This window comes from Xiphophorus hellerii, chromosome 15 (assembly GCF_003331165.1).
Source record: "Xiphophorus hellerii strain 12219 chromosome 15, Xiphophorus_hellerii-4.1, whole genome shotgun sequence".
Taxonomy (NCBI): Eukaryota; Metazoa; Chordata; class Actinopteri; order Cyprinodontiformes; family Poeciliidae; genus Xiphophorus; species Xiphophorus hellerii.
The window spans coordinates 14,447,759-14,469,301 of record NC_045686.1 but is presented as its reverse complement, the minus strand read 5'-3'; the positions used below and the strand labels follow the sequence as shown (position 1 = coordinate 14,469,301).

At 40.3% G+C, this 21,543-nt stretch overlaps 3 protein-coding genes across 9 annotated transcripts; 2 read left to right on the top strand and 1 right to left on the bottom strand.

Annotated features, from left to right (window-relative positions):
• Window positions 1-176: 176 nt before the first annotated feature.
• Window positions 177-6,447, top strand: wdr21 (WD repeat domain 21). Of its 3 annotated transcripts, none has more exons than XM_032584597.1 (13): window positions 177-750; window positions 868-983; window positions 1,606-1,757; window positions 1,906-1,988; window positions 2,309-2,411; window positions 3,010-3,156; window positions 3,307-3,356; window positions 3,521-3,600; window positions 3,750-3,842; window positions 4,325-4,422; window positions 4,504-4,680; window positions 4,806-4,920; window positions 5,004-6,447. In XM_032584597.1, the coding sequence occupies exons 1-13, from the start codon at window positions 671-673 to the stop codon at window positions 5,228-5,230; spliced, it is 1,521 nt and encodes a 506-aa protein (XP_032440488.1). In that variant the 5' UTR covers window positions 177-670; the 3' UTR covers window positions 5,231-6,447. The 3 variants fall into 3 exon arrangements, with proteins under 3 accessions (XP_032440488.1, XP_032440487.1, XP_032440486.1); XM_032584596.1 differs by having other exon boundaries at window positions 177-753; window positions 3,010-3,153; XM_032584595.1 differs by having other exon boundaries at window positions 177-753.
• Window positions 6,448-6,550: 103 nt separating this feature from the next.
• On the bottom strand, window positions 6,551-15,066 carry zfyve1 (zinc finger, FYVE domain containing 1). Of its 5 annotated transcripts, none has more exons than XM_032584591.1 (13): window positions 14,847-15,066; window positions 13,283-13,786; window positions 12,504-12,747; window positions 12,152-12,412; window positions 11,348-11,562; window positions 11,163-11,269; window positions 10,773-10,881; window positions 10,588-10,685; window positions 10,347-10,464; window positions 10,022-10,192; window positions 9,723-9,903; window positions 8,976-9,089; window positions 6,551-8,026 (listed from the first exon to the last, which is right to left on the bottom strand). In XM_032584591.1, the coding sequence occupies exons 2-13, from the start codon at window positions 13,760-13,762 to the stop codon at window positions 7,794-7,796; spliced, it is 2,331 nt and encodes a 776-aa protein (XP_032440482.1). In that variant the 5' UTR covers window positions 13,763-13,786; window positions 14,847-15,066; the 3' UTR covers window positions 6,551-7,793. The 5 variants fall into 5 exon arrangements, with proteins under 5 accessions (XP_032440482.1, XP_032440481.1, XP_032440484.1 ...); XM_032584590.1 differs by having other exon boundaries at window positions 14,880-15,066; XM_032584593.1 differs by having other exon boundaries at window positions 13,283-13,769; window positions 14,880-15,066.
• Window positions 15,067-15,871: 805 nt separating this feature from the next.
• Window positions 15,872-19,324, top strand: pigh (phosphatidylinositol glycan anchor biosynthesis, class H). Its single transcript, XM_032586223.1, has 4 exons — window positions 15,872-16,382; window positions 16,898-17,107; window positions 17,430-17,513; window positions 17,603-19,324. The coding sequence occupies exons 1-4, from the start codon at window positions 16,206-16,208 to the stop codon at window positions 17,675-17,677; spliced, it is 546 nt and encodes a 181-aa protein (XP_032442114.1). The 5' UTR covers window positions 15,872-16,205; the 3' UTR covers window positions 17,678-19,324.
• The last annotated feature ends 2,219 nt before the right edge of the window (window positions 19,325-21,543 follow it).

The window sequence follows — 21,543 nt, the reverse complement described above, 5'->3', positions numbered from 1 at the left end:
ATCAAGAATTTCGAGTTACTTTTAAAGGCAGCAAAACGCTTACAGCGATATAGCCAATGAATACATGATACGTCAGAAACTCTTTGTTAAAGTTGTCCAATAAATTAACTGGAGGGCGGGGCAACAGTCTAGAACCTGGTGTTGCATTAAATTACTTATTGATCAACGGAAAACACACAAATAACCAGAAAAATGCAGAACGTGTATTTTTATAGAGTATGCTAACAAATGACAACGTTAGATGTTTTAATCTAGCATTTTTTTAAGAAGGTTACATTAGTGTTCACGATCTTTATGATAAAGCAAACTTTGAACATTAGATCTCGCCATTCTTTAGTAAACGTATTCCCATTTCCGAGGTACATCAAAGTCCTCACTACGTTTAGCTACGGAGCTCAAGAGATTCAGTTTCGATAATTAACGTTAACATTATTATATTGACATGCTTAGGCATATTTTCAATTAACTGTATTATCAAAGGTTTTAAAACCTTCCAATATGCGTTTTATTTGCACGCTTTGAGCTCCTGCGAATAAAATCAAACGGCTCTCGTGAGAACCGAAGCTAACATTGCTAAGCTAACGATTAAACACATTGCAGTTCATCACCCAGAAGTGAACCACGGGCTACGTGGAATGATAAATCTGGCTGTAGGAGTCAAGGAGCAGAGATGAAGAAGTGGAAATGGCGACAGGATCGTCGAAAGGGTTGGCACAGAGGAAACCGACAGAGACCATCCAGCGACGAACAGTGGTAGCCATGTTAACGAAGCACAACACACAAATAAGACTCAAAAACGCACTTTATTATAACTACATATTGTCTCTCAACCTAGAATTGGCTTTGATTAATATCTGCTGTTTATAGGCAGGAGTATAATGATGCTGGGCCGTCTCACAGAGCATCTCAGAAGGAACATGATAACCAATCTGCCTCAGCTTCTTCAACCTCTTCTTCCTCTAAATCCAACAGCGGAGTACCAGGTATCCTAATGATTACATCCTTTTCGGGGGACTTTTGGTGCAACTTGACAATAGAAACTCAAACATTATGAGCAAAATGATAATAGAGATATATTGGACTGTCATCTTGATGTCCAATATTTTTAGTAATTAGATTCAAAAGTGCAAAATGCATACTTTAAATAGGTTTATTACAAACATAACAATATGCATTAAGTGTTTGTTTCTGTTTATTTTGATGATGATGGATTTCCAGCAAATAAAAACCCTGAATTCAGAAGACTAGACTATTCAGTTTTACAGACGTACTTACTCAAAATACCCGTAAATGTTTCCAAGTAAGCAGGTTGTCAAAAAAAACTTAATTGCTAAAGAAGTTTGCTGTTCAGAGTGCACCATTCAAGCATATTCATGTAAGGTTCAGTGGAAGGAAAAACTGTGTAGTTGTGTTGTGAAGGAGTCTTGTGGCTCTCCATGAAGTCAACCTGTCAATAGAACCACGAAAAAAGGCACCAGGAAAAACATAACACCGGTTCACTACATAATGTATTGATGATAAATTGGTTTTGATGTTCCAGTTATAGCTAATTGAGGGATGAAAATACAAATTATGGATGCTTCAGTTGTTTCTCTGTTCTGTCAGAGCTGCCCGGTTTCTACTTTGACCCTGAGAAGAACCGTTACTTCCGTCTGCTTCCTGGACACAATAACTGCAACCCACTGACCAGAGAGCAGCTGCAAGAAAAGGAAAGGGAGAAGCAGAGACATAAGAGACTGGCAGAAGATGAGTGTGCAGTAAGTGTGCTGTGAATGGATAATCTGCTTCTTCCAGTCTAATAACGCATGAAGACGTTGCATTTGTAAATTCAGCTGAGCAACATTAGCAGATTTTTCCTGTTAAAGACTGAGCCTCTGCCATTAAACCTGCATCTGTCTCTTACAGAAGGCCCCAAGAACTGGATTGAACACATCCTTGTTGCTGCACAAAAGGCATCTTGGGCTGTTACCTGAGAACTCCTATTGCAGGTATGCAGATCACTACTGTGTGTGCACTATTCAGGGGTCCACACATTTCAATTCCCACAGCTTTACTGCATTACAGTAAGTGGCACCAGTAAAACTAAATGCAACTTCAGAAATATTTGTTGTAAAAGAGTTTTATTATAGATATATTGGCCACTATTACTGTTGCTGGCCAATTTTTGATGTTGGATTCTAAATGCCCATAAAACCAACAAATCGGCTTCAACAGGATTTTTAAATGAATCAAAATTCAAATCATGGAGAAGAAATTATTGTTTCCGTGGTGGGACAGATTGTTAATGTGGCTTTACTTTAATAACCAGGCTTGTCCATGAGGTAAAAGTCAGCGGAATGACGCGCCACAAGCTGCAGATTCAGAGCACAGACAACAGCAACCCAAACACAGACAACTTCAGGATCATCGTGGTGAGAGCACTTCAAAATTGGAACTGCAATATATATCAAATCATAATTGTTACCACAATATCAATGTGTGCATTGTCACAATCACATGAGACTGCTTGGTAAGGTAAGGTAATTTTATTTATGTGGCACATTTTCAGCAACAGGGCAATTCAAAGTGCTTTACATAAATAAGAGGGAAATACAATAAACCAAAGGAAAGAGCAAAAGAAGAAAAAGAAAACAAAAAATGTTTAGCCCCATGTTGCTCGGCTGCAATTTTTATTGGGGTTTTATCATTTCAGGGTTTTTAACTTTCTGCACAGTTAAAACTTGACTTGTCCAGATGGATGGACTTCACTGCCCTTGACGCACAAATTAGATACAGATTCAAGTTGACAAAATGCTTATCCCGACAGGAAGTGGCTGGGTTAGGGGGGACTGTGATGATGGAAAGCAAGAAAAAAAATGAGAAAGTTGAGGTTTGATGACAATTGTTATCAGTGTTGGAGTTTTAAACAAAGGCAACGATTTGTTTTCCTGCTATTGTGTAGTTCAGCTCAAAATTAGTATCAAAAACCCCCTCATTGGTTATCTCTTTTCCTTTCCTCATCTCTCTCAGGGGGATTCTGTGTGTGAGCGAGTGTTCACCGTCAACGACGTGTCTCACGGTGGCTGCAAGTACGGCATTATGAACTTCAGCAGTGGGAGCCGGGGCTCTTTGTCCGTGGAAATGTGCGATAATCTGTACTTCACCAACCGCAAGGTGGTAGGGCATTCCTAGAAGACATTCATATAAAGAGATCTACCTCGCTGTTCTGTCTGGTTTGCTGCCTTTAAACATTTATCAATGGTTTAGATGTGAATATTGTTCTTAAATGTACCAGTTATATTAAGGAGTCTGTTGTGTGTTTTTCAGGTGAACTCCATCTGCTGGGCCTCGGTTAACTACCCCGACTCTCATGTTTTGTATCCTTCCCCCTCAGCCTTCTGGTTTTATGTCGTCAATATTGTACATTTACAGTAAAAAAAATTTATATTAAGGCATAACAAAATCAAGTACATTGCTTGAAATTGGTTTTGTTTTTTTTACCACATATTGTATTGTACCTTCACTGATGGGTGACCATTAGGTTGTGTCTGGTGGGAGCAGCTGACACCCCCGGCTGTGTTAGTTTACTCCCCGCGTCGCTCTTCAGCAACTCTAACCCAGGTTTGTCAGCTCCGTTTGTAACATTGACAGTAATATCGACATCTTTAACCAGATGATAGCATTTGTTGCGGTTTCTCATGCTTAACCTCAACACATTAGTGTAAACATAGACTGTAATCTCTCTTTTTTTCTGACTTTTTTCCCTCCAGATCAACCAGGGATGCTGTGTAGCTTCAAGATATCTACAGCTTGGTCCTGCGCTTGGTGCTTCAACCCACAGTTTGATAAGACCTTCAGCACTGGTTTGTTCCGCAGTCATTATTTTTCCTTTTAATACATCTGATACCGTGGTCAGCCATCTGTATGCATGTGGAAGGTGAACCAATGTCACTTGGTTACAGATTAGCTTTGGCTGTAGATCCCTAAGGATCTACAGCTTATGGTTAGGGTTTAGCTACATGCAAAACAGTCCATTGATTGGGGTACAGAAAAATGTTACAGCTTGCAATAAGCAGGAGACAGACTAGTGCGTCACATTTGTCATAGCACTAGTCAAATTGCACTGGAATTTATTTAGTCTTAGCAGACTAAAGTGGATTTATATGAATGCCAAATAATTTGTCATTTCCCTTTCACGTCACAATTTTACCCTAGTTTGTGTTGAAATCCTTATAAGATACACTAAAGTTTGTTTTTGTAACTCAACACAATGCGAAGATGATCCGGGATATGAGTACCCATGCAAGCCGCTGTGGCTGTGTTAATGCCATTGTCGTGTTTGCAGGCCTGACTCGTCGGGTCATCGTCAAGGATGCAGAGACGGGACGGACGCAGACGTACGGCGTCGGCACCGACGTCTTGGCACAGCATTTTGCTCTCAGGGTGAGATTTTTGTCCTCTGCTCTAATGTAAGAAGAAGAACAAACCGAGGCACTGGAGTTAAGATTTCCTCCACGTCTCCAGGTTCCGGTCCTGTTTAACGGCTGCCGATCGGGGGAAATTTTCAGCATAGACCTCCGGCAGCGTGGCCGCAGGGATCACAGCTGGAAGGCCAGTCGCTTCCACCATGAGTCAGCCATCACCTCCGTACGAGTCCTGCAGGATGAGAACTATCTGCTGGCGGCAGACATGTTGGGTCAGGTCAGATCAGTTTGTTTCTTAAACTCTCGTTGGCATTTTAGTTCAGCTGATTGCTTTTTGTTTTGTTCTTTTGAAGAAGTGGAATATTGGTTAATAACCAAAGAGCTTTTTGAATTTCCTTATAGATCAAGATGTGGGATGTGCGAGTTAGGAAGCCTGTGCTGGAGTACAAAGGGCATCACAACGAGCATGCCTACCTCCCCATTCATGTCAATGAACATGAAGGCCTTTTGTTAGCAGGTAGGAGAAGATAATGTATTCCTGGTTGTTAAATAGCAATAAAGCAAACTAAAACTGTAACTCACCAATTCACATTCACACAGTGGGCCAAGACTGCTACACAAGGCTGTGGAGCCTGAAGGATGGTCACCTGTTGAGGACCATCCCGTCGCCCCATCCAGCGGCCAACGACACGATCCCAAGTGTCGTCTTCTCCTCGAATCTGGGCGGCAGCACGGGGCTCCCCGGACTGCTCATGGCCGTCAAGCATGACCTGTACTACTTCCCATACAACACCGACTACCAGGACGGAGGAGAGCCATCATTTTAATTCAGGCGATGCCATAAAAATGGTCCCTTTAAAAAAATGTCTTGAAGTTGTAGTAATATTGTCCAGGAGACCGAATGTAGTTCTGGATTTAGCGGAAAGTCGAACGCAACCAGAGAACGTCCCGACTGTTGACCACAGCTGGGTTTGGGTGACGCACTTTACAAGTTTACCGTTAAATATCCAGTGTACACTTAGAGAATTGGTGCTGTGGATGTTTGACTGGATCGTCTCTTGTTGTTAGGAGAAAACAGAGCTACGAGAGCTTAAACATTGTTTATTTTTCTTACGTCTCTTGAAAAGAGGAGCTTACAATAAACTTTTCCATAATTTTGTTACATTACAACCACAGACGTTCCTCAGTTTTATTGGGATGACTGACCAACGCAAAGTAGCGTATTCTTGAAAAATTGAGGAAGGATGCTTAGTTTTTAAAAATTCTACAAGTGCAAATCTGAAAAGTGTGGCATGGATTCCTACTCAACCTCCATTAATAACTTAGAACAACCTTTTAGTTGCAGGTGTTTTGCAAAATGGCTCAAATTCATTCAGACTGGACGGGGAGCGTCAATTTTAAAGTTTTGCCACAAATTCTTAATTGGATTTAGTTTTGGACTTTGACTAGGTCTTCATTTTGACATGATTTGATCTAAATTGTTCTATCCTCTAGCCCTCTTTGTGTTTTTAGGGTTGTTTTTCCTGCTGGAAAGTCAACCTCCTCTCTAACCAGATTCATCAGAGCATGATGCTGGTGCCTCTGTGTGCTTTTGCTTTTATTTTCCACACAGGACAGAATGTTCTAATTTGGTTTCATCTGACCAGAGCTGGTTCTTATAATAAACTTCAGACTAGTTTTAAGGCCTAATTTGTGGACTCCCGAACTAATCGATGTCCAATATCTACGCAGCTCCTCCAGATTTACCCCATAGATGCTTCCCAGATTAATAGTTTTACTTGGGTAATTAACTTTGAAAAGCTACTCTTTTCAAAGTTTATCCATATTTTAAAATAATTTATCAAATGAAAACAGTGGTGTGAATAAGCAGACTACGCTCCAGCCTCGTCTGAATCGTCTTTCTTTAAAAAGTTCTTCAAACCGTAACCCTGGACAAGCAACATGATCTCAGTGGCATTTAAAATCTCAGGGGGAAACATTGTTTTTGTAAATGTGTTTGTGCCAAAATAAAGTGCTGCATCATTCAGCAAGTGCATTTACTAAAGATGTTTCTGCTGATGTGTCTTATGTTATTCAGGAGGATAATCCAGTTCCTAAAAGGACGGAAAACATTTCTCACATGTAACATAAACACACATACCCAACAGTTAACAGAAATGACACATAAAAGTGTTTCTTCAGTTTAATACATCCTGAATGAGAAATACATGAACACAAGTCGATGATCGGTTCCATGTGATATCTATATTCAGTGATAAGATCCGACTCGGGGTCAAAAAGTCTGTTCTTTTACCCGAAGGCTTTGTGACCAAGCCAGTTTCCGTACTGTCAAGTCTTATAATTCCCAGGTATTCTGCAGAAGAAAAACAAAAAACTGACCAACACAAAGTTGTTAAATTCGCCGGATCATTCCAGCTGCAAACACTGCTCACTAAAAGCTACTAATATATCTCCCAGTTTGAGGAGCCAGCCTCAAACAGGTCTTTACTTCTACTGTTGTTTCTGTGAACCGGTGACCCAGTAAAAACACTATTGAGTTTTAACCTCTGGGTTTATTTTTGCTTTAACATAAAACAGAATCTTATCTAAAAAATATCCTTGTTACAGTAAACCTTTTCATTGTTTTATATACTATATAGTCCTTATAAAACCTAAACAATTGAAATGGACAGCACAATTAAGGCTGTTGCATTGTTTTGGGTCACTTGAGTGTACACCAGCAATGACTTTAATTACCGTTATTAAGTAGTAATTACTGTTATTTATACATATAGTTATCTATTAGGTAAAGGTAACAATTACTTGCATATTAACTATTAGGTTATTGTACTGTTTGAAATGCATCTTGATGCAACAGAACAACCTGTCAGTCAATCAGGAATAAAAGAGTAAAGTTTTCATCATTTCTCTTCATGAAGCACACAATACTCCTGGAGGAACAAACTTGCAGGCAATTACTAAGTATGGTTCATACTTTGCTCTCCAAATCACCCATACAACTGGCTCCGAACTACACAAAAGGTGCTAAACGTATGAGAATGTCATACTGAAAAGGATTGTCGAAGGGCTACAGAGCCTAAATCTACAGTAAAGGGAGATCTACAGATAGACAACGAAAGTAACCTGAATTCAGCCTCAAGCAGGCATCACTTAGCCTCTTCTCAAAATTCAAGTTGCGTCTATTTTCAACTGGTATTCACAGTGTAAACTTTAGGCATACTGACGTCACTTCGATCAAACAGAAGTGATGTGAGACCAGCAATAAAACATAATTAACAGTCCCATAGTCCTGCAGCCTCGAGAATGGTGCAACATCCCATTACTGAGGTTTTGTCCTCCAGTGTTCCTGGGAGGCTTACATCTTTAACCGTTCCAGCTCTTCCCGTCCTGCTAGAGTTCCCCGGATTTCTGGCTACAGCCGTTGCAGACGCGCACCGGGTGGTCCCAGCCTCGGGACGGCACCGGGCGGCGCTCCTGAGAGCAGTCGTCACACACTCCCTGGCCGCAGGCGCGGCAGTGGTGGATGGACAGTCGTGGCGTGAACTCTCTTTGGCACTCGCAGCAGGACTGAATGTCCTGGTCTGGGACCCAGTAGGCAGGGCGAGCAGCGTCCTTTACTAGACCTGGAAGAAAGAAATCCTTAGTGGGTAACGGGATTTCTAACCCTAACCCAAATTTAAGACTTTTTAAGACTTATGAATGACATTTAAGACCTACAGCTCAAACAAAATTTATGAATTTCGCCCTGCCAAATGGCAGTAAATTTGGACTTACCCATAATGTAGCTAAAAAAGCTATCAAGCTAGCAGGGGCATGATAGTAGTGAGTCATATGCTGCGCTCCATCTACCCTGGAAGTTGGAATCTGGAGCTACGTGTGATGCCAGACCCGAGGTAACATCATACTAGATAAGAAGTTGGAGTTTCATCATGGCGGCACCCATACTCATTGTTTGCAGCAGCTCTTACAAGCATCATTTTATGTTTTACTTTCCATAAGCAAACACTACTTTTAATTTATTCAGTTTATAGTTACAGGGGCTACATGTAACATTGAATTTAGAGACACTCTTACACGAGCCTTGTGACATAAACATGTCTCCTCCCCTTAACTGTTGATGCGAGGAGCGGCCATATTGAACTTCACTTTAAAAGTCGTGACTTGGGGTAGCCTGAGTTGGCCCCAGTTTCCCAGTGGCCAGTCTGATTTAGGATGGACTTCAGTTGATTTTACTGACTGAGAGGTCAGTAAATTTTCCAGCCCTGAGTACAACTGGAACACAGCAATCAAATGCAATGAAGATGTCTGTGTGTGACTCAAACTTTTGCAGGACAAAAAAGTCCCACGAGAAAAAAGGAATAGAATATACGCAATTAAATAGCCCTACCTAGACAAAATTTAAGACCTATGAATATCACATTTAATGCCTTCATTTTAGATGCATTAATTTAATACTTTTTAAGGCTACCCTTATACCTGATAAGATGCTAATAAAAATATAGTTAAAACATTTACTATATTTTAATCAAATACACGTTTTGGTCTGAAATCTTTGAACAACTTAATGCTCACCTAAAGGTATGTCAATGGCACCAACGACGGCACCCAAAGTGTTTTGAACTGCCTCGCCAACCTTTCTCGCTATCAGGGTGCCTCCCTCTTCCTCCAAGGCAGCATCCAGTAACTCTGAAACAGAAACCATCCAATCAGACACAAGATCCCAATATAACAGTGAACATAAAAGGACTGGGGTGTCTGTTTGCACGATGGTTTCCTTTGCCGTTGGATACAGATAGACAGTCCTGATCACAAGTTTACATGCAATTATTGTTGGCATGATTCCCATATTGACCCTTAAAAACTATTTAGTGCACAAGTTGGAATTTATGCTGGATTTTCAACTATCCACACAAGGCCAATTTTATATTTACAGGCTCAAATGTATACATATATAGCTCAATTCGTATCAGGAGCCTAGATTTTTGGGACTAATATCCAGTCAATCCGTAGTGCCAAACAACCAGCTGATAAAGAAAACAATGAGTCAGACCATGACGTCTGTTTTTAAGACATACGGTACATTCATCTCAGACTTTGACCCTGGACAGGTCAAGCCAGGAAAGCAGCTTCAATAAACTCTACCAATTCTGCCAAGAGCCATTAGCTATATGTGACCGTATCCATTCTAAATTGGTATGGATGAGAAAGAATATGCAATAAATTCAAACTTCTACACCCATTTCTCATTTTTTATGATCATTAAAGTTGTTTGTTGCACATAATTAAAAGCCCAAATTGAAAGTTTTATTGTTTTTTTACCCGTTGGAATTCCTCGATTGTGAAAACAAGCATCGCAGACCCGGACCGGCGCGAGCCCCCAGCCCCTCTCCGGGACCGGCCGGGTTTTGGAAGAGCAGACGTCGCAGAAACCCTCTCCGCAGGCGCGGCAGTGGTGCTTGGTGTCATTGGGCTGAAACTCCTCCCCACATTTGTGACAATTCTTGAACCGGTTAAAAAAAAAAAGAAAAAAAAGAAATATCAAAAAGACAAGTCTGACATACAGTATATAAGCAAGTCTGTACCATATGGTCAGCATGCTTTATTTTATAGCTGCGCACCAAGATAAGGGAATTAGGTTTCCAGTAGGCAGGAGCAATCTGGTCGGTCAACCAGGAAGTGACCGCTTTGGCAGGTTTGACGCTGAGTTCGGAGACGGACTGAGAAATGTATTTGACTCCATCCAACAACCTTTGGGCCGCATTGTTGTTGTCTTTCAAAAAGCCATCAGACTGAACAAAGGGAAAACAAACAAATGTATGATTACAGAAATGACCGCTTCCAAAGAGGCATTAGCTTTTGATATCAATGAAAATTTTTTAACAAAGTTTGATTTAATTCACGTTTCCTGCTGATATTTAACGGTTAGCTGAGCTTAGAGCTTACCCCAGGCCAGATGTGCTGGATCTCTGTCCTCACCACTGTTTCCACCGGATCCTGGTTTCCATACCAGTACTGTCTGCTTCTGTAGATTACTCCGCAGTTCGGGCACTCGATTACATATCTGGACAAAGGTGTTGGTGTCATCACAGAAAAGATAGATAAGGAAGCTCCATTTGTATCTAAATAATATACAAAAGAAATTGAGCCATTTCCAAGCATCTTCTGAAGGCTTGTGTAGACTCACCCTGACCAGGCGTAGATGGCCAGGCCAAACCACGGTGAGTCGGATGAGGCCGTCGTCTTGGGAACCACAATCACTTCCTTCCCGCCCTCGTAGCAGGCCTGAGCGAGTCCACACAGAAACTGAGAACCTTAACAAACAGACATCTTATCATAATCTCAGAGGCGTTCTGCTCTGCTTGCACTTGCCTTGCAAGTGTAGATGCGGTTGTCGTACTGCGCAGAGTAGCGGCAACGATGTTTGGCTTCATGGTCGAGTCCCTCTTTTAAGTGATTCATGCTTCTCTTGCAGCCTGACCTGCAAACAAGAAAAAGACCATGTTAATCTTTAATACAACAGATTCTGTTTGAGTCAGAGATTCACTTTTCAGCAGGATGATATAATTTTTTGCAATATCCTGTAAGTCCAGAAATGCTTGGACACTGAATTATTTACAAATATTTAAGGTAGTTTACTACTGACTAATTGGTCACTCGCTTGGCAGTGACCTCCGACATGGGGAGGCGTCATTAACAGTAAATTTTATGTTTTTTTGTTTTTGTTTTTTGTCATTAATGATCTTGTAAAAACATACATACCCACAGCTGAGGCAGATGCTGGAGCAGGTGAAATACTCATCTGGGAAAAAGGAGTTACTGGTCATTCGTTCATCTGGGATCTCCCCACAGAAACGCTCACTCAAGGCCTGACCAACAGAAGCAGGTTAGTTTTACAGGAAGCACAGCAGCGGAAATGTGCAGGCGCCGTGATTAAGACAAGACACCTGCAGAGCCTTGAAGATGACGCTTGCAGAACGCGGCGATCGGGTGTTGTTGTTATTCAACTGCTGCTCCAGGCTGCGCAGCAATCCGCTGAAGTCTGTGGGAGGGTTGTAGGTGCGAGTCCCGCGGTACTGGATGGAGCTGAAAGCCTCAGGGAAAAGCCCCAGTTTCCGGAATCGTTCCTGGAGCAGACGCTCGGCCGACTCAGACAGTTTGTCTAAATGTAGAGAACACGGACAGAGAGGAATGGGTCACATTGAGGAGTTCCTGTCCTTTTGGACTAATACAGGGTTACTGCGGGTTTTAACAACTCAAATGTAAGACTTTTTAAGGCCATTATGAATGGAATTTAAGACAATTTAAGATACATGTCTTAAATTCCATTCATATGAACATGTTTCCACCACATCTCACTGCTGTTGATGCGAGGAGCAGCCATATTGAAACGAAAGTCGTAACTTGAGGTAGTCAGAATTGCTCCCAGTTTCTCCGACATGGGGAGGCATTGCAACTGATTTTACTGACTGGGAGGTCAGTACATTTTTTCAATTCCAAGTACAATGAAGATGTTTGTGTGTGACTCAAATTTTTCCTGACAGAAAAGTCCCGTTAAAAAAAATAGATACAATATACGTGATTGAAATTTAAGACCTCTGAACAACATATTTAAGGCCAACTTACTTTTTAAAAAAGTATTTAAGATATTTCAAGGCCTTAATTTTAGACATATAAAGTTAAGACTTTTTACACTTGACCTGATGCAATGTAATAAATCTGATTCTAATCTAATCTGGCAGGCTAGATACCTGATCCTAGAAGCTTGGTGTGGACGGTCTCATGGAAAATAATCACCGCTGGACCCAGCGTTGACAGCGGAACGTCCAGACCGCAGCGGGCCGTTGTTGCCTTCAGCTCTTTTGTAAAGTGTTTCAGGTAGGCGTCTGACGCGTCTCCGAGGAACTTAAAGAGATCGTCGTGGAGACGGTCCGCATGTGTTCGGTAGATAACCACGTCAGAAACAGCCAGGACCTTCAGAAGAAGACGCGTTCGCTGACCTTGGTTAGCTCCTGATGAGTGGAAAAAAAAAATTGGTTAACAAAGGCCAGGTGACAGCGGTGGAAAGCAAATAACTAGGCAATTAAATAATTTGTCCCATACCGGCCCCAAGCAAACCCTCTGTGTCAATGACTACAACTCTATGGATAGGGTCCAAAGCTGCCCAAACACCCACGGTGCAAGACTCTTGTGTGGGGGAGGTCTTAAACACTTCTCTTCCAAGAAAGAAGGTGTGGTTCAGGGTGTAAGATTTGCCCTCCCCGGTGTTGCCAAAGATGGAGACCACCTTGAGGAGTTCATCAGGGGTGCAGCCAAGTCTGCTGACAAAGTCCTCCTCGTTCTTCACCTGAGAATCCACATTAGATCATATCAATTATTATATCATGTAGGACCCTATTAATCATGATGACTTGATTATTAAAATAATTGTCAACAAATTTAGTAATCGATTAATCAATAACTGGAGTATAAAGACTCAAAAAAGGCAACTTTCTGAAAGTAAACATTAAGCCAAAACCGTACAAACAATATATATTTTTGCATTTAAGTCCTAAGTCCTCATAATGCATTTTGCATTCCTTGAGTGGCATAGTTTTAGCTTTACCCTGTTCTAATTCGATATCGCATTTTAGGCAATAAAATGTTTTTTATTTTCTCATTTAAAATGGGAATTTAATTGTTTATTTGCATCTTTTAGCAGGAGATCATACAATTGTATAAAAAGGGCTTGAGTGATTAAAGAAAACTTCTCGAGAATGTGCCAATTTTTCTATCCGATCAGAATAATCGATTACTAAAATGATCATTAGTTGAAGCCGTTATATCATGTAAAAATAAAGAGCTGCTGTTGGAAAAAAAAAATCTATTTTTATGGCTGTTACCTGCATTTCCTCCCTCTCGTCAACCAGCAGGAAGCTGCACACTTTCTCCAGCTTCGACTTGAGGATCTCCATCTCCGACTCCCCATCGGTCACGCTGCTCTCGTGAGGAGCCTTGGCGGGGGGATAAGGCGTCAGAGGGTGCTTCCGCTTGTTGACTCCGCCATGAGTGCGTTTCTGGCAGTCCAAACACAAGTTGATCTTACAGCCCTGGCAGCGCACCACCGCTCTGAGTCTGCCGGCGCAGCTGTTGTCACCTTTACAGGCGTCGCAGAAGGGAACGTGACCCGCCGTGATCCGAACCCGGTCGTGATTCCTCATGCGCTCCTGGCGGTGGAGCTCCAGTTCACAGCGGGTGCACTGCAAGCTGCCGCATTCATCGCATTCGAACGCAGCCTCGTCTGACCCTCCACAGGCGTAGCTCTCCTGGCAAACCAGCACTGTGTTCATTCCTTTATCCACCGCCGGACTTTGGCCACTCATGGTAAACCTGAAAGGTTGATTCCCCTTAATAAACAGGAAAACTAATGTACTCATTAATATTTAAAAAACTCAGCCCTTTAAAGAGAAGCAGCAAGATTATTCATACATTATTGAAGTGAAAGGAAATTATACATGGTTTTCCTTTTTTTTTTAACCACTAGACTATCTGAAAAGTGTGGATTCCATTTGTTTTCATCCCCTTAATTCTGATACCACATCAAATGCAATGTGACCAACTTCTTTCAAATTTAGTCGAAGGTGTCGAAGGTGTCGCAATATAATATATAGTATGCAATATAAAAACAAATGTTTTGGAGGAGCAAACAGTAACAGTCCTGCTAACAAGCAGGATCATGACGATCTGCAGAGATCCACAGTTCAGGTGGGAGAATCTGCTGACAGGACATTATTGGTTATGCATTCCAGACATCTGCTCTTTATGACAGAACCGTATTTGAAGAAAAATCATTAGACGTCTTTGTTGCAAGTTTATCACAAGCCATGTAGGAGACACAGCAAACATGTGGAGGAGGGGAGACACCAATATAAAGCTTTTGGGGCAAACTCCATATGTGGCAGAAAAAAATGCTGCAAATTCATCTAAGCACACAACACTGAAATATGGTGATGGCAGCATAAGACTATTTTCTAATGGGAACAGGAATTTAGTTAGAGTTGATGGGAAGATGGGTGGAGCTAAGCTGATGTTTACCGATGTTCTTTGTTGATCTGAATGGAAAGCTAATAATTGTATTTAGAGGAATCTATGACGCATCTATGACGTGCCAATTCATATTTATATCTCAAAAAGTCTTAAAAATAACAAGGTCATTTTTTAAATTATTCTTCTTATTATTCATAAACATAACTCAGTCTCAGGCACAACAGTGGTAGGAGACACTTTCCAAGCCTATTAAATATAATTTTTCATGATGACATAAAAATCTGTTAGGTAACATTAAGAAACGCGGCAGCTCACCAGATGGTGCTAAGTTTCAAGTCAGGGTCCTCAATAATAAACAGCCGTAAGCTAACAGCAGCTACTACACAAAGAGACAACTCACTTCTGAGGAGACAAACAAACCTAATTTAAGTCAATTTATCCGGCAGTTCTCACCCACTCGTAGGACGGTTCTCAGGTTGAAGACTCGGTCTAAAACTGGACCTGTCTGCCGTCCAGGACCATCCTGCCTACTGCCACATATAGCTGCTCCGTCGGCAAAGCTAAGCTATGTCGTATCAGCAGCCACTGGTTAGATGTTGTTGCAGCTGATCGGCTTGTTTTTACACAAGGGTCAAGAGTCAACGTAACGCAGTGCATCACGGGAAATATAGTTTGTTTATTTTGTGTGTTATGACCCAATTCACTTCGAAGGAACAATCTGCATAATTGTAATTTATCGTAAGATCAAAACAATTTAGCCCCTGCTTAAACTCTACTAACAGTTGCAAAAAGCGAATTAAAAACTTTCTGACGCGGCAGCTTGAACATTTTATACTACCCAAAATGCTTTGCGCCTCACAGCTGCTGTACGGTTCGTTTGTATTAAACATGGGCGTACACCGAATAACGCAGCGGCGAGGCGTGAAAATAAAATAGCTGTCAGTGAGTAGAGAAATTCACAGTAGAACAGCAGCAGAGTGATAAATACACGAAATTACACACAATTTAAAGTATATACAGTGGTCCAACAATTTCAGTAATGTATCCTAATTGTTCAAAGTAAAATAAATTAAAATATAACAGATACACCGAGAAATTTATAATCTCTTGTTATAGTAATCACTGATTACTGGTGTTGAAAGTAGCGTCTAATACTGTACATAAAAACAATTGATCACAATAAGTTCCACGTACAAATTTGTTTGTTTCAGAAAATGTAGGGGAACTTGCCACTCACATTATGGCGGACGTCTAGCGTATGCTTTTTACTTGCAACGAAGCCAATGCTGTTTACTTTTTATGCCAACGCTGTGTCTATGACTAAACCCATGGTCAATATCACGTGATGAAGGTAAATTTATATTGTGCTAATTAATGTTGTTAATTGTGGTTCCTTGATAAAGCACATTAAAGGGCCGCTTTAGTTAAAGCTGCAATTCTGGACGCGCTGGTGTACAAAACATCGCGCCCAAAATTAAGATTGATTTGAGCACCAACATCTCCGCACAAATCTCTGACTTAGTTATTTTATATATTAAATTGCGGTGTTTTATTTTTATTTTTATTTTCCTCTTATGTTTCGATGGGAGCCACCGTTATCCTTCAACGGGCGTTTTCCTCATCGCTAAGTTTTACTACCTTTTGTTAGCGTAGCCTGCTGTTAACCTTGGCTCCAAGCGTATACCAGACGTTAGCTTGCTGCTAACTTTAGCGCTGATAAATCACTCAAAGAAAGTAGTTCCTTTCTTCGTCTATCACTCTGTATTAGTTTCATCCGCAATGGAGGACGAAGCCTTCTCTAATATAAGCGGCAAAGCGATATCCCTGGATTGTCAGACTCACTCCAGCTTTTGCAGGGAGTTCACCGTTAGCTCCCCCAAGATGTCCATCGGTAAAGTGATGGTGTACACTTGTTCTGTGTGGCTCTTAGCTTATGCTGTGTTCTTCTTCACAGAGGTAAGACGGTGTGTTTCAATTATCACTTAATATTGACCAGATCACAATCACAAGACTTTTTATTTTAAACCAAATGAGAGATCTTTACTTCACAAGGATGTGCTAAATGTTTAGTTAATCGGTATGCAGTTTAAAATGTCATAAATATGACCACATATACACGATTTCCCCCAGAAAACTTGCTAAGTCGGCAGTCATTCATCCAGCGGCCGTGTTTTTGAGTTAAAAAATGTTTAAAGTTGACAGGAAATTTGAAAATATCACTTATATTATGTGTTATTGGAAGAAATGAAGATTAATGGACACCAATTATAAAGTCTTAAAAAATGCAAACGTTTAAAAAAATCCTAAGTAAATAAGCAATGCTAAGCCTGGTGGGGGGACAAGTAAAGCCTGGTGGCCCGCCAGGCTTATAATGCACAGGGGGAAACCCTGCATATACATATAACTAATAATAAGTTGTATTGTTGTTACTTTACTGCCTTCATGAACCTCACTGTCTGTCTCTCCTGCAGAACACCGCAGTTCTCTCCAGTGCTATTCTCATCACCCTCACTGGCATGATGCTTCACATCCACTTCGTGAAGGTGGACCACGAGTCTCTTCTTGTCATTGGCTCCCTGGGCATCCAGGTGTCCTCCAGCTACGCGTCAGGTCGCGAGGTCACCACTTTCATCGAGATGAGCAGGATCAAAGACATTGTCATTAATGAAGCTGTTTACCTGGTGAGTGGGTGCATGCTCCAAAACAGGAAAAATAGTCTTTTGTATGTCTTTTTTTTTTCCCCATTTTTTTTCTCCGAAGAGTTTTTGCGACGCTAGTAGCTCGTATTTTTTTGACAGTAGGCAGACAGGAAGGAGGGTGAGGAGAGGGGGGAAGACATGCGGCAAAGGTCGTCGGGACCGGGAGTTGAACCCGCGGCGTCCGCGTCGAGGACTAAGGCCTCCAAACGTGGGGCGTGCTAACCCCCTGTGCCACCACAGCACGCCCCGTCTTTTGTATGTCTACAGGAACTCTTTTAAATGGTTATTTGCGCTTTTATTTCAGAATCAGATCATCTACTACCTGTGTGTGCTGTTAAAGGAGCCTTCAGAACCCAACGTAGTCTCAAGTGTTGTCCCATTGTTTCAGGTGAACTCGAAGTCTGTTAAGGCAGATATCACATTTAGCAGGACTAACAGGAACAACGTCATGATGACTGTCTCGTCTTTATCTTTCAGAGTTCCAAGCCGAGGCTCAACTGTTTAGCGAAGGTTTACGAGAGCTGTCAAGAGATTCTGTCCAAGTGCCAATGACCCATAATTTGCATAGCATCACAACATTGTTCATGGGCCTTGTTTGTTTATTTAAAATGTCTTTTTAACGGATGAGCGCAGAGAATACTTTCTTTACCCAGAATATCTTAAATATTTGCGGGATTTATTTCCTTTATGAATACATACATGAAATCAGACAGATTTACTTTATTCATAAGCAGTAGTTTAAATGTGTTACTTTGTTATAACGGTAGTTTAATACTTGCTTTCAAATGAAAACATTCCATTTTTTTCTAGATGTTAACTTATATAGTGTAATGTATATATATATAGATATATCTATATATATATTGTACACAATTTGTGTTAGTTAATAAATTTTAAAACAAACTTCAGTTCACTTGCGTGCTTCTTTTTCTAGAGCAATAGTTTCATTCGACAGTAGGGGGCACCAATGCTTTATAAAATTGCCAAATAGGTTTCGAAATATCTTCCAATACTTGCTTTGAATGTAAATGCAACTTATTTTAGTTTAGATGTGAAGAGTTTAAGAGAGGTTTACAAGCTATTTCAATTTTTTATTTTAAAATGCCATGTTTAAAATAAAGTATACCCTTCTGCTGACTCGGCTTCTCTAAAATGTTAGCATTACTTGCGTTCAGACGAAAAGTGTTTGTGAAATTACCTGAAGCTCAAGCTTCCTTCAGCTTCAGCCTAATTTTGGGCTTCAGTGGTAAGCCCAAAATTATTCATGCTCCTTTCGTATGAATAATTTTGGGCTTACCGGTTCAGATATTTAATATTTTACTTCCTTGTTGAATTGCACATCTAATCTTGCAGTTCTCTTAGTTGGCCACGTTTCACAAGTCTGCCTTTCTGTTCGTTAACGAGACTTGTTTGTTGAGTTATTCTTACCTCAGATTACAGCTGCAGTGGGTGCAGTGATAGTTTCAGAGCCATGCTTGCTGCACAAGCATTATATATATTTTTAGTCAGTAGTTTCATAATGCATTATGCTAGTTATGGTGTCCAATGGGGGGGTGGGATACCCCAGGACAGATATTTAAATGACTTCCATTCTCTAAAAATTTAATCTTAACCTACTTTTTGCAGAAAAACAATGAAATTAATGCACAGAACTATATAGTCAATTTAATCCAATCATGTAGGCAGATTAAAACTATTATATTTCAGTTTACTCCTTGTAAAAAAAATATGCATATATATATACTTGAGTTCAGATAATTGTTCCAATTGGTAAAAAGTATTCTATCCAAAAAAGAAACCAGTTTATGGCAGCAATCTCTCCTCCTGAATGAGTCAGATAAGTCAACAACTTTGCTGCAATTCCTCATTCTGATCATGCATGGTGCAACAGTGGAAAGAAAGACTCCCATTTAACAGGAATTACCTTTAGCAGCTTCTGACTCCGTTTTAGCAGTCATCTAAGATATATGTTTTTGTTCAGTTTTTTTAACTTGTTTTCCAGTTTTCAAAATAACTTAAATTAACGTTTTCCTACATTTCAAACCAGGCCAAAGAAAGATTTCTCAGTTTCCATTTTTACTCAGTCATGTTGTCTTATGTAGTAGTGAGTTGTTTTTTGTGTGTTTTTTTTTTGGTGGGGGGGTTGGAGGGTAGGGGTTGATATGTTTTTCTCTGTTTTGGATTAAAACTTCAGAACCATCTCCGACAATTAATTGTGTCTGTATGTGAACTCCATGTTCAGTAAAACGTGATATTCATGGAGTGAGGCTTTCCTCTGATGGGAAGTGGGACCTTCTGACATAATAGTCCCTCCTGGAGGTGTGAGACAGTTAGGAATCAACAAGAAGGGCGAGGCCCCGGAATTAGCAGGAGCGACACCTTGGGGTCTCTGAATAGGCCTCGTAAAGCAGCAGCTACCCCCATAGCAAGCTGAAAAGATCAGGCAGAGCAAAGACACAGCAAGGCTTGCTTTAGACTCAACGGTGATCTACTATCACCTTACGGTAGGGCTACAATCCCGACTCGTGAATTTGCCATCTTTTTTTGTTTTAAAGTTGTGTGTTATAATAAGATGTTCACTGTTCTTCAGTATCTTAAGAGTGCACGTAAAGTACAAACAGTTTACAGTGTTTTGGGTGTGAAGATGTCATGGCTTATTTTAGGTGGAGGTACCAGCGACCCACTGAGAAGAGGAGTGATCCTTTTACCACCTGCAGCGCACACACTCTGCTTCACTGACATTAAAACAATACAACACAGTCAGAGGTAGAGAGTTTGCATAAATGCGATGGGCACGGCTCATCCTTTTGAATCCCTTCTGTCCCCTTCCACTAACAGATTGAATTATGCTTTTAGACGTCTGTCTTCAGAACAACGCCACTAGGATAGGTCACAGAAAACAAATGATATGGAAGACGCCTTGTAAGGAAAAAATATTCAGAATATCTGTCTGTGATCTTGTTATGTAGAGAACTGGAAGGTTTGTTTATAACCTCAGTGTCTGCGGCACGTCTGTTGGGCAGTTCTTCCAGTGCTGGAAACTTCTAGAATATGTCACGCTGTATCTTACATCATTACATTTTTTTTCACGTTCTTAACAACACAGTTTTAATATTTTTAAAAAGCGTCTCGATGTGTACGTCTGCGGTAGTAGCTATTTAGCTGCAGGCAGTAAGCATGGCAAACTCTGCCTGCTAGAACATCAGAGGAAAATAGCTTGTTTTGAACTTAATAAATATTAAGAAAAGTTACCTTAATTTCAGTAAATAAAATTTTTCACATAAAACTTTTGAATAGAAAACTAATAAGATGAAAGCAATAAATTTTAGCAGTGTCAGATTTTTTTAAATCTTGTCTTGGTAACATGCTAGTTCCAGCTACATAAGGACCATTTACAGCTGAAACCATATTTACAAACACTGTCTAAAAAGCCCACTGTTTTTTGTTTACTTTCTAACATTAAATTAGACTTGAATATTTTACCAGATTACCAAAATTAATAATTTTTCCTAAATACCAGAATTATATAAGGACATTTCAAAAATCTTTTCTAAACTTAGTCTACTTTTATTACATAATTCCTCTGTATTTTTATACATTTCCATTTTTAAATAGTATAAATTCTGTCAAACATTTTTTTTTTATTATTATTATTTATTGTATTCTAAAAGTTTCTCACAGTTTGCTCTAATTTTGACAAATGTATTCTACCAGAACTGATATAACTGGATCATATTTGTTTGCTGCCCTGCTTACACACAACTTTTCAGCAACTGAAATGAGGTCATTGAGACAGCCACTACTAAATAGTAATTTTGTTGTCCTTAATCCACTTTAAGCAACTTGCTGGTATTGGTTATCCTGGCTGAAGCTTAGAAGGTGCTCCAGCTTTTATACTTTTCCTCAAAATGCAATCAAGATTCAGACCACAAGACATACAATCAAATATTAATGTCTTATCCCTGTAAAAACTATAATCTTGTCCTTTATGTGGCTTTTGAAGTACAGTACTGGCTTCTTCTTCTTTGAACAATCTTTCAATTTATGTTGCTACAGAGTTTCACTTTCAATAATGATACTGACGTCAGCCAGTGTCTTTACGAGAATCAGACTTGAGGATGATATGCACGTCTCAACAAAACACTGCAATCACTGGTACACAGAATCCTTCCATGTAGTGGCCAGCCATACTTTCACACAGTTGGTGAAACAAATGAAGGTGGCACCTTCAGGCATTGTGTCCAAGGATGAACCAGACGTGTGATTTCATTTGCCAGAGTTCTCTAGAGTCTTCCACATTGTCACAAAAGAAAGCGGGATGTTTACGGCGTTAGCCTAAAATGCAACCACGGGTGTGCCCCCATTTAGTTCAAAAGTTGTGAACCTATTAGAAGCTTACAAAGTCATGACTGATTTTT